The following is a 12,150-nucleotide window of genomic DNA, read 5'->3' as shown; positions in this document are numbered from 1 at the left end:
TTTTCTACTAATTGTCATTTTTTATTATCTGCATATGCATTTACATGTTTATAAATTGTTTTATTGTGAATTATTTGTTCACAATATTCTTTTATATACTGATCTTTAGTGCAATATTTGCTTTTTTCCTCTTTCCTGTGAGTAGTATGTACAATAGTCCAAATGGGAGAGGATAAGGGCATGCTTTAGAGTTTTAGTTGTAGATTGACAGAGGAAAGGCTGGATCTTGGCAATATTATAGAGGAAACGAGACACATTTTAGCCATGAGATGTATTTGGATGGAGAAGGAGCAGCTCAGTGAGTAATGACACTGACTGGCACTGAGTTTGAAGCAGGGGAACCTGGTTCAATTCCGGTGTCGGCTCCTTGTGACCTTGAGCTTCCCTGTGCCTCAGGCACCAAAAACATAGATTGTAAGCTCCACGGGGCAGGGACTGTGTCTGCAAAAATGTCAAATTATTATTATTAAATGTCACTGTGGCAATGTGCTTTGCGACAGGATAGATGGCAGTACTGTTTACTGTTATTCAGTATGAACAGAGATGTTTCTGACAAGTATTTGTAAGTAATTGCAACTGATAACATCCCAAAGTCAAAGGCAGTAAGACGTTTAACAGCCATCTTAAAACAAGAACAGCTTAAGATAAATCCCAATTTTGTCAAACAGAAATTGTGTTTGCTAACTGAGTTTGTGTGTCTAATAATAGGTAAAACAGTTTTACAATTGGAAGAAACGAAACTCTTGTTTTAAAATTGGAAGAACGTGCACATGGGGCTCCCGTTACAAAAGAATCAGGTAAATAATCTCAGCAGTTCTAGACACTATCTTCTCATCTTGACATGCACTGTTGAGGCTGTCATATACAGTAACATTACAAGAGAATAACACTGACAAAAATGTAACTAAAATAGTTTTATTGGTATTTCAGTTTGTATATATTGCAGCAGGACATTGTTATATAAAGACATAATATGGGGTCCCTTACTATAATGCATTTTTCTTTTATATAATAAAATAATAATATACAATGAATATTACTTTATGAAAAAATAACATTGACTATTATAAATCTACGTGACAGATTATAAATCTGTTTACCCGTTTTGAATATAAAAAATGCATTTATCGGGGAAAAAGACTATTAATATGCTCATGAACAAGAATGACCAACTACTAGACATATCATGTAAGCTAACATTGGTATGTTTAATACTGGTAGTTTATGTAAATCTTCATCTCTAATATTATTTTGAGCAGAAATTCAAAGTCTTGAGTTGAGCTCTGTGAAAATATTTGCTCACAAAACACATTTTCAGGACTTTCCGTCATAATCTAATTCTACTAAAGTTACTATTTGAATACATATAACTTGTGTTTAATCTAAAATATATTCTCTGGTATAATATGTAGAGACATAACTAAATGTGCCTTCAGAATTATGTTTACAAATCTTTAAAGGCTCTTGATATTCATGTGTGCAGTCATTTTTATCTTTTGGCAGACATCTGTAGAGCTAAAAATAATATTTTCCAAATCTCACTCAATTACAACATTTCCACTTATAACACCATCCATCACCTTTTGTACACCTATGTATCCTGCATAACAGTTGGTAAGCTCAACATTTAATTACAGTAATTAGTTATGATGGTATTGCTGAATGCTTTACTAAAAATTAAATACCTAGGGGAAATTAATAAAATTACTGCTATGGTCATATTCTTTTTAAACTTTTTGATTATAAATCGGTATTTTATGTAATATTTAGGGGGAAATCCGCACTTATGATTTCCTTTTCACCTCTGTTAAAATGTTACAAATTCAGTAATGAATGTTTACTTCCCAAGCTGTATATTGTGATTAAACACAGAATTAAGATATGTTTTCCCCAACACATGTTTGTAAAGGGCCCAGCCCTTTGTATCACTACTGTAATTTACCTAAGAAAGTGTACTCAAAATATACTATAAACTTGTATCTTGTGCTATTCAAACAATTGCCTAAAATAGATATGTCTAACTTATACTAAAAGTTCAGCAAATGAAAATAAATTGCCATATTTGTTATTCTCTGTTATTTTTTCTCTAGTTATTATGCCTTCCTGTTTCATTTCCCCTCTGCTAGATAGTGACTTTGTAGTTTCTGTGTGAGTAAAAAGATGTTTTTCCAACAAAAATGGTCTCATTTACAAAAAGGTATCTGTTACAATTGTGTTGAATTTGTTTTATTACTTATATATTTTCACATTGCCAGTTGTCTAATTTTCATGGAAGCTTTCAAAATTCCACTTTAATTCCTTCCATAATCTTAAATTAGAAGTGTTTTCATTTAAATTACAGTTTTGTATGACTAACTCTGCAAAATACTTTTGATGAATAGGGAAACAGTAGTTGTATGTGATAAACAAAATTAAGATGGCCTGAAAGTGTAGGATCTAGTTTAAGTGCTTAAATAAGGCATTTGTGGATTTTCTTTGTGTTTTATAAATGCTTAAATAAATCTCCTAACACTCCAAATGATTAGCATTTCATACCTGTTAGTTTCCCTAGAGGTTCCCCTTCATTGATTACAAATAGCAATTATGAGATAGATGAAAGAGTGAAATAAACACATGGATGCATCTTCTGTTCTACGATGAGCTGTCTTTGTTACTGGAGGGAAAGTTGTCATAGCCATGATCATGACCTTTGAACTTCAGACAGGATTGCTTATCTTCCAGAGACAACATATCTTTAGACTGGCACCAGCAGCACAAACATGACTTGTAGCACAATAAAAGAGAAGGGGAAAAAGGCAAAGTTAAATTAATATCACTTAAATGCTTCAATAATATATAACACACGCAGGTCAGTAAATCATGAACAGAATAATTGTATTTTTGTTATTATTCTACCTTTAGATAAAACAACTTTAATACAATGTGCTATTAAACCAAATTAAAATACTATCTGTGGGTACATTTGCATGTTTCCGGCAGGTGCAACCCTGTATTTCAAAATAATTGCTTAGCATGCAATGCTTCCACTGTGGCAAGGGATTATGAGTAATGACATACAAATCAGCACTCATAGTGATTCACTCTTTACTTCTTATCGATTTTAACATGGACCCCTATAGGATTACGCCTGTTGCATTACACCCCTTTTCAGCACAGCCGAGTTAAAAAAAAGTGCATTGCCAGCAAACCAACTAATAGACAGCTGTTTCGACCTTGTGGGTTTGGTTGCTGGCTATGCAATTAAACCAACAAAGTTAACCATTCATAACTTGAAACTAAATGGATTTTTATCTTATATTATTACTGGAGGTTCTCCTGCACTACATTGGAAAGCAAAATGATAATCCCAGTGTATTCCTTCGTTTTTTTAATAATGTACTTATTTTAACAATTATGTATTGCTTAGCCTCAATGTAACAATACTTTTTAGCAATTTTAAATGGCATGCTGCATTTAAAAAAATGGGGAGTGTCAAACTATAGAGTTTAGCAAAGCACACATGAACATGTCATTGAAAAATGATAGTGTACACACATCTCTCACCTTGAAACAATTTTTGAATCTCGTGCTCACCAAGTAAAGTGCTATTGGATTTATGCAGGAATTTAGAGAAGCCATGTTAATACCAATATAGTCCAGTAGGAGGAGGGAACTGCAATACAAGTATATCATTAAGTCGGTCATCTGCATGTTCTGATTATTTTATGTGTATATTGCAGCTTTAGATCTGTTTCAAAGAAACACAAAGGAATGCTAAACTGGAAGTTAAAGATCAAGGTAGCTGAAGATCAAATAGGAAATAAAGCTGTGAAGTAAGTAGGATAAATGTGTAATAGAACGTGTGGAGACAATGGATTTCCCAGTTACTATGACCTTTTTTTGCTTCCACTCTGAAAAGAAGATATATTTACCTTAGAAGTTCACATCTCTTGAGATCTCCACTGTGGTAAAATGTAAATTTTACTATCCGCGAGAGGTGCAGGGGAAGCCAGCAAATAGCGAATACAAGCACAAGGCAAAAAACTGTTTTAGCAACTTCCCGTCTCTGAAAAGAATGACCAGACATGAGAGGTAATAAATATACCTGCATTATTTGCTTGCCTTTATATACTCAAATGTTAACAATGTCATCCTTTCATAAGAGAAAAATGAACATTAAACAATGTATGCTTTATGCTGCCTAAATTGTTAGGGCCCTATATAATATACTTTAAAAGGCAGTTTGGCCAGTTTTTTTTCTCCACAACAGAAGTCAAGAAGATACAAAACTGTGTCAATAAAATAATACATTGTATGAATGTTTTATAAGTTCTGTTGAAGTTGTATTTGTAGAATGGCCAGCAGGACTTCTAGCCAGCTTTAGCGTGTAGGGCTGTAAGTGTTTCCATATAGGTGCCATCTTTCTTAGCGAGGATAGTTAATAACAAAAGTATTTAAAAAATACAAGCCTTCAGCACATTTCTCGGAATTTATTTTCCATTTTCACAAATTCCTTACCTGCTTTTTTTTTTATAAATTGATTTAGATGAAACATTTGTAAAAATTGAAGAAAGGCCGGTTTTCTTTTTTTTTGCCGAAATATCTGAGTATATTGAACAGTGTGCCCTTAAGAGGTCATTTAGACACTGATATTGGTATGGCACATCAACAGCATGTTTAGTTTTATAGGTAACCCCTTTCTTGGGAATGTGCAAAGTATTGTTAATAGTATTTGGAGAGTGGAGATAACTAAAAACAACTGAGACTTGGAGCATTAATTTTCTCAGCATTTTCACAGACCTGTTTTACTGTGATTCTTATTTTCCATTATTATTTTCTATGCTGTCACAGTCTTTGGGGCCATTGGGCCATATGAACTCTTATGGCACTAGGAGAAACCTTACGGTCCATTCAAGTCAATGATTGCTTAGTAAATATGAGGCAATATATCAGGTCCCACAGAAAGGTGTCTCAACGCAAAGAAAAAATAATGCTCTTGCTTGCTACTGCATTAAATATAAGTTTCTTACATTTGACATTGATCATCAAGCATTAATGCCACTTTAGATCTGACTTTTTGAGACATATCTTTTTATGTAACTATGTAAATATGCCCCAATAGCTGCTATTTAGTTTGTATGCAGTTGACCACATTTTAAATAGATGATAATTCCATCATATAATAATAGCATTGGTGCTCTTTTGAGCAAGTACCTGTTAAACTAGATCAAATGAAGATTGAAAAGACAGAAGACCTCATTCTGCATATGATAAAAGGAGTCACTAGTCCTAGTGTCACTTCTTATGAAGTTTATTGAGCTGGTTTGAGTTGCAATGTCAGTTTCTTTTAACCAAATGTTTGCATATAATTATCTGCGAGGATACACATCATTAACCTCAGGGAAAATAAAGTATGTTCCTGTTTTAGGTAACATCACATTTAATAGAGCTTTGTGGAATTGAGCCTAAATGCTTTTTGACTTTCTGTGTTGTCTCCATTTTCTGAAGGACCGTATTTATGAATAACCAGCTAGTAATGAGTGAAGATTTCTTTAGCAGATGAATCAGCAGTTAAGTAATTAATGGTCAATTAAACCAATGGATAGAAGAAAACTTGTTAGTCCATACAATAAGATGGATTCCTGACTGACCTATACTGTATGTCAAATGCATCTAAGGGATGCAACATATTTTAATAATTAATTGTAAAGTTTGTTATTTCCCAGTTCTCCAGCAGAACAAGCTATTACTTTCCATGGAGTCATTTCTCAACAGGCACTGACAATGATTTCCAAGTTGTGTACTTGTATTGGTATGTTTAGGAAAAATAGACTGTTAATTGTTCAACGCTACTTGTCATGGACTTTCTTTTTTATCATTAGTGCGAAAGCAGTACATTTTAGTATTAAAATTGTTTAAAAAAAATCAATTTGTCAATTATTGGTATTAAAAAGGGCTGCAACACAATGTCAACTAATGCATTGGAAGAGCCTTCCGAAGTGATGGGTATAACAGAAAGCTACGGACATCGCCTACTCATTGCTGACATCCCATTACCTGTCTTAAGTGATCATTTAAAGCAATCGCCATTCCACTTTTCTTTCGCAGCATCTCAAATGTCATGAGAGTATAGAAAACTGCAGTCACAACCAATGGCAAGCAAAAATAGAAGCCGAAGAGCCACAGGTCTTTGTACATCTGGTAAAACTGTAGAATAAAGAGAAATAGGCATGTAGTTACAATTGCATACATTTAATTTGACAAGAAAAAAAATGTTTTGTTGAACTTCCCAATAACTAACTTAGCTACTGCTATTGTGTGGGTACCATATTTCAAATTAAAAAACAGACAAAAAAGGTCAATATTTTTCCCAAATCACATATCTCAAAAATGTATATTATTTTTACTAAAGCGTAAAGACTATACTTTAATAGGATTAAACTCGGCCAAACAAAACTATACATCACTGTTAACAAAACTGATTTATAGTTTCTAAAGTTATACGTATTTATTTTTATTTATTTAATATTTATTTATTTATTTATTTATATTTATTATCAGCTAAAACATAAATAAGCCCTGCCAAGTAGTGAAGTGACTTACTGAACTAGTTATATACTGTGGCTGATAAAAAATAATAATACTTGGACTGTAGTTAAAAATGATTGACGTCATGTTTATGCTTTTAGAATAAATCTTTTTTTTCTTTCAAAAGAGAGTGGAGTTGTAAATTTATAAATGAAAATGTAGGGTACGAAAATAAAAAAGCAGTGGTCTTCTACCTATATATATACCTTCTAGTACATGACACCTTGACCACTGATGCTTTCGTATACCTGAGGTCTCAAAAGCTCATGCATAAACTATTCATGTACAGAACTCTCAGGCCAAGATTCACTAATGATCGCTAAATGAGCAATAATATTTAGCATTTAAAGAAAAAAAAACGCTGAATAATTTTGCGGATTTAATGTACGGTATTCACTAAGAATGATATATGCACGATAACTGGGTGTTATTGACCTAATTTGCATGAGGATGTTTGGCGATAACAAAGGAGACCCAACGTAGTCACTATCACAATTTCCTCTATTTTAGGCTAAATAGCCACATGCAAATACGAAACTGTTCTACCATAAGGTAATGTCAAAGTAATAATTTAGTCATATTTAATACAACGTTTATAGAATGTATTTGTACCAACTATTCTATGTTGCCTAGTATTATCTTGTCTATGCACTGTATACTGTATATAGTGACATTTATATGCATAGTAAAGGCAGGCCTAATGTCAGCCTCTGGTAGGTGATATAAATTGACAACATTTTTGGTGGTAGACCATTATCTCTGGTATTAGTTTTACGTTAATGGCGTGTAAATTTTTTTTTTTTAATTTAATGTCTCATATGCATGCAAAGTGTTCAAAATATCACCGATATATTTCTGTGGTAAAGTGCCTGTTGTTACTGCTTTACTGCTTGTGATATGCCTTTATTGAATAGGCCTCTGAAACAAATTGGGGACATTTCAAGATATCACCAATTTTTTTCTGAAATTAAGCTTTAATTAATTTAGACTTTCATTGTAGGCATCTCATTTATTATAAGGAATTACATTATTTGTTAAATATGGTAAAACAGGGTACAGGCTTACCTTCATAAATGTTGTTGTTTGTATAGGAAGTAGCATACAGATTTGAAGGCGCTGTCCATTGTTATCTGTCGTTATCATATCAAAACCTATCACTTCAGGGATTGCTAGCAGCACTGATATAACCCAGATCAAAACAATTTCCACTATGGTCCATTTTGAAACTCCAATGCCTTTAATGCGACTCCAGGATGCAACAGCGCGGTACCTACATTGCAGCAATAATTTAACCAATACATATGTTATTAATAGTACGCACTTACAATACCTCTTTAAGGACGTCAATCCCTAAGCTCTGTTAGCCTATTTAATGTGATTTTAACCTAGGTTAACACCTATTAATCATAACATTGTATTCACTAAAGGAAATAATGTGATGTGAACCAGGATTCCCGTAAAGAGTATGGCGTTATGTGTAATGGTCATCATTGTAAATGGCATGGAAATGAGTCTAACTGATATATTCCTTATATTTATTAAGCTCAATTAAGGTTAAGACCAGCAAATTATGGTACAGTATTTAAGTCTTACCTAACTTCCATCCTGACCCCTCCTTTGCTGGAGAGGCGAGAGATCGAGACCAGTTTAGGAGTGGGCCCCTTGACTTGTATACCTCTCTATCTGTGCTCTTATTCTATAAAGTGTGATAGCACCAATCAGAGGCTATTGCATGCAAAGCTTGCATAGATAAGGGTCTATATCTCGGTCTGACTTTCTGTCTCTCCCCCTCAGGACCGACCGGCGTGATGGCGGTGCAGTCGGTGCCATTGCACCAAGCCCTGCGGTTACAGAGGCCCTGTGCTCGTCCCCATAGCAATTAAACTGATTGCCATGGGAGAGAGCGGGGTCTCTTTAACTCTTACCTTCTCCTTCCCGATGTCTTCCTGCTGTGTCCCAGTTCTTGGTGCCGCAGTGTCAAATGGCGTCACGTTGCCATGAGAATAGGGCACAACATCACATTATTATGACAACGAGACACCCTGTGACTCCACGTTGCCATGACAATGTGATGCAGCATGTTGACATGTGATGCCCGTTCTCATGGCAACGCGATGCATTCTGATGTCGTGGAGCAATGATGAGGGACACTGCAGGAAGACATCGCAAAGCAGAAGGTAAGAGGCCCTGCACAAGTTCCCCTGCATGAGTCCTGCAATATTACCAGCTGGTCCAGCTCTCCTTTCATATCCTCTCCAGAAAAAAAAAATTAATTCTGGGTCTGAATTGGAGTGAACAATGTAACTTTATTTGAAAATAACGCAGCAATACCCTAAAATAAGATGACGTTAACCCTATTCAAATTAACACAATTATGGGCGTTAGTTTTTTTCACACGACTACATAAGTAGAAATAATGTTCCTGTTTTAGGTAACATCATGTTGTTTGTCCTGATTTTCCAGAGCTTAGAGAATCTAGCCCTAAGTGGCCCTCTGGGCTGGACTCATGTAAAAAACCCTATAGTAATCCATATTGCTAGTACAGTTGAATGCTATTGCGTGTGTCAGAACCAAAAAAAAAAAATCTCAACAAAAATCTATGGAAAGTCATATTCTTTCCTGGAAGAAGAGATTAAAAGTTATATAATGATTTTAAATCTTACCTGTCAATACTAAGTGCACACAGACTTAGTACAGTGATTCCTACTGACACTTTTTGTAGGAATGGGACCAGTTTGCATATTTCAACTCCAAAGGGCCAGTCTTGAGCTAAAAGCTTCAAAAATAAAAAAAAACAGTTGTAAAAACCAGACCAGTTGCAATTTATGAGGGATTTTTCAATTAACTTCTGTACGATGTTAACAGGGAATAAATAGATACCATTGTAATTTAAAGAAACAAAGAGAAAAAAGCAAGAGATACAGAACACTCCATAGACAAACTCACAGTTTTAGTAGCAGAGTTTCTTAAAATCACTTCTTAAGACTCATTTTGTAGTTAAAATCAATTGCCTTTTCATTTAGAGGAATCACTCAGTGCATAAAAAAGAAAGAAAGTGATATTTCAGGTCCACAGATGTCCTTTCATCAGTCCATCTGTGGGCCTCAACCGGCACTTTTTAAAATTTATTGAGTGTGCTGTCTTTTTCCCTTTTTCTCTATATTGATAGTGTGGCCACACTAATGGGACATGCACCTCTCTTGAAATCTTTAAACAATGTTGTGCTGTGTTTGGAAATCTGGGAATTTATCCTATTTTTCTAATTTACTTCACACAACAACTATATATTCTGTGATATTTAAGGAAGAGACTTTTGAGGCGACATGGAAGTAGTTGGAACTATACCATCAGAAAATCTAATTTGCTGAAGGAAGTCATACACCAGTCCTTTAAATTATTTTTTAGAAGAAAACAAGACCTCACCTTGGATATTTTCAACAATATATTTTAAAAATCCACTAACTGTAATATTGTCTTTCCACAGACACTTCTTGACCCCCATGCCAAATTGCAATTTAGAGCTTGAATACAGAAAAAAATCGTTCTTTGGAGAAAATTATCGTAGTTTTTCCCAACAATTTATGTATAATTGAAATAATTTAAATGAGGTTTTAAATCGTACTGTAAAATATATATGTTGTTGTAAATATATTTGAATATTATGATTTTTAAGTACTGTTAATATATTTGGAAGTGGAGAATGAGTTCTTTTTTTATTTACAGATGACAATTCCACAATTGATCTAAACATTGCTTTACAGAGAATAGATCAGAATCACAACACTCTTTCAGCTGTGAACTCAACATACAGTACGTAGATTGGAATTTACCTATCCAATTGCAAACTTTTACCTCAAGTGCTAGTTTTTTTTAATTGGTAGTCAAAACCATGTTCAACCAATGATCATTCAATCAACATATTTGTAAAATAACTTTGTTTTCAGGTGTGTGAAGAACCAGTCAAGGTATTTTTAAGAGTGTATAGAATCACAGTAATACAAAGGTTTATTTCCTTTACTAAAACCTAATCATATCAAGTCTCTTAATAGTAATTGCAGAGATTAAAGATATTGCATGAAGCGTACAGGATGTAAGGAAATAACTGTAACATTTAGTCTTTACTTTTCTTATTTATTTATTTATTTATTTATTCTTATTTATATAAAACAATTAGTGTTCCATTCTGCAATTATCATATGATATTCATTGTACAGGTAATTACAAAGGGTCAGAATGAGGGAATAGTCACTAATAGCTGTAACCGGCATAGAGTTGGTAAGCTTTCAAAATAGTTTCTTCCTTGTTTTGGCATATGTCTTTTATTCCTGCTGTGGTTTTATTAGATTTGTTGACCTGGCTACATACACAGTATTTCATTCTTTATTAACAAGAAAAGGCCAGAGGGTGTTTGAATTTCTATAGATTTCTAGCAATGCTAATGATTAAGGAGTCATAATAGTTGATAGCACACAATTAGCAGTGATTAAGTTGCTATGCATCAACAAAATTATTTTTGGGACGCCTCACAGAGGTTTTATTATATATATATATATATATATATATATATATATATATATGAGTGCTCATTTGCATGTCATTTCCCAGAATCCCTTGCTGCAGTGGAAGCACTGTATGCTGGGCGATAATGGGGAAAGATAGGGTTGCAGACCTGTCTAAGACATGCAAATGAGCATACAGTAATATTTCAGTCAGTTTATATATATATATAAAATAAAACCTCTGTGCGGTGTCCCAAAATATAATGTTTTCACAGTCTGGCTATATTTGAAACTAGTAACTGATAGTTACTAATGTTGATTATACAATAAAAAATGCACACAATTCTGTTTTAATTTAAATTGGATTAGTCAGTTATACAACAAAACGCAATACATCAAAAGTAATTTCAGACAGCGAACTACATGTCATATTGTATGAGCTGTAACAAGTCACACAACGAACTTTGTACATACACACCACATAAATTCTATTAAGACTTGTACTATTTAGCACTCCAATTTTGATACAAAAAAAATATTTAAAGATCCTGTTAGTACAGAAGCCCCATTAGGTGTTAATTTTTTCATCTTTTGTGAACCGGTCACCCAGAGCTCATTGGTGATCCCTTGAAGTCCCGGGACCCCCTGGTTCTGGAGATATTTGGAGATATAAATTCGTAACATCAGCTTTTTAATTGGCCACCACAGTGAGCCCTGAACCTAGCTGCCATATTTATTTCCCAATTTGCCCTGTACAACCGTGGGCTCACTAATCCTGATCACAATGTCAAGGGGACTACCAATGTGCTCTGGAGGATGCCCTGCTTCAGATATATTAATTAAAAAATTCTGTTAACCAGGAAATTACTTTTTTAACTAATTAATACACTCATTTAAGCTCTCTGGCTGAATTTTTTCATTCAAGCTTGATAATTTACAATTTGACTGTTTTTGTGTCTGAAGTAATAAATAGTATGCAAGATGGTAATGTTAAAAAGTATGCTGGGGGATTATTGATCAGCTCTGGGTGACACCCCCCCCCCTGTTTTAAAGAAATATAAACTTGCCCGCAGGTGCAATAGTA

General features: G+C 34.0%; 1 protein-coding gene across 2 annotated transcripts in view; it reads right to left on the bottom strand.

Annotated features, from left to right (window-relative positions):
- Positions 1-901: 901 nt before the first annotated feature.
- The window catches only part of EDNRB (endothelin receptor type B), a 28,209-nt gene continuing 16,960 nt past the window's right edge, over positions 902-12,150 (bottom strand). For both annotated transcript variants that reach the window (XM_075590883.1, XM_075590884.1), the window contains exons 3-8: positions 9,231-9,343; positions 7,633-7,837; positions 6,037-6,186; positions 3,912-4,045; positions 3,544-3,652; positions 902-2,763 (exon numbers count right to left, since the gene is read on the bottom strand). In XM_075590883.1, the coding sequence (XP_075446998.1) occupies positions 2,632-2,763; positions 3,544-3,652; positions 3,912-4,045; positions 6,037-6,186; positions 7,633-7,837; positions 9,231-9,343 (843 nt within the window). In that variant the 3' untranslated portion in view covers positions 902-2,631. The remainder of the gene's footprint in view (positions 2,764-3,543; positions 3,653-3,911; positions 4,046-6,036; positions 6,187-7,632; positions 7,838-9,230; positions 9,344-12,150) is intronic.

Source organism: Ascaphus truei, chromosome 3 (assembly GCF_040206685.1).
Source record: "Ascaphus truei isolate aAscTru1 chromosome 3, aAscTru1.hap1, whole genome shotgun sequence".
Taxonomy (NCBI): domain Eukaryota; kingdom Metazoa; phylum Chordata; class Amphibia; order Anura; family Ascaphidae; genus Ascaphus; species Ascaphus truei.
The sequence above is the reverse complement of the archived record's forward strand: the minus strand, read 5'-3'. Positions and strand labels throughout refer to the sequence as shown.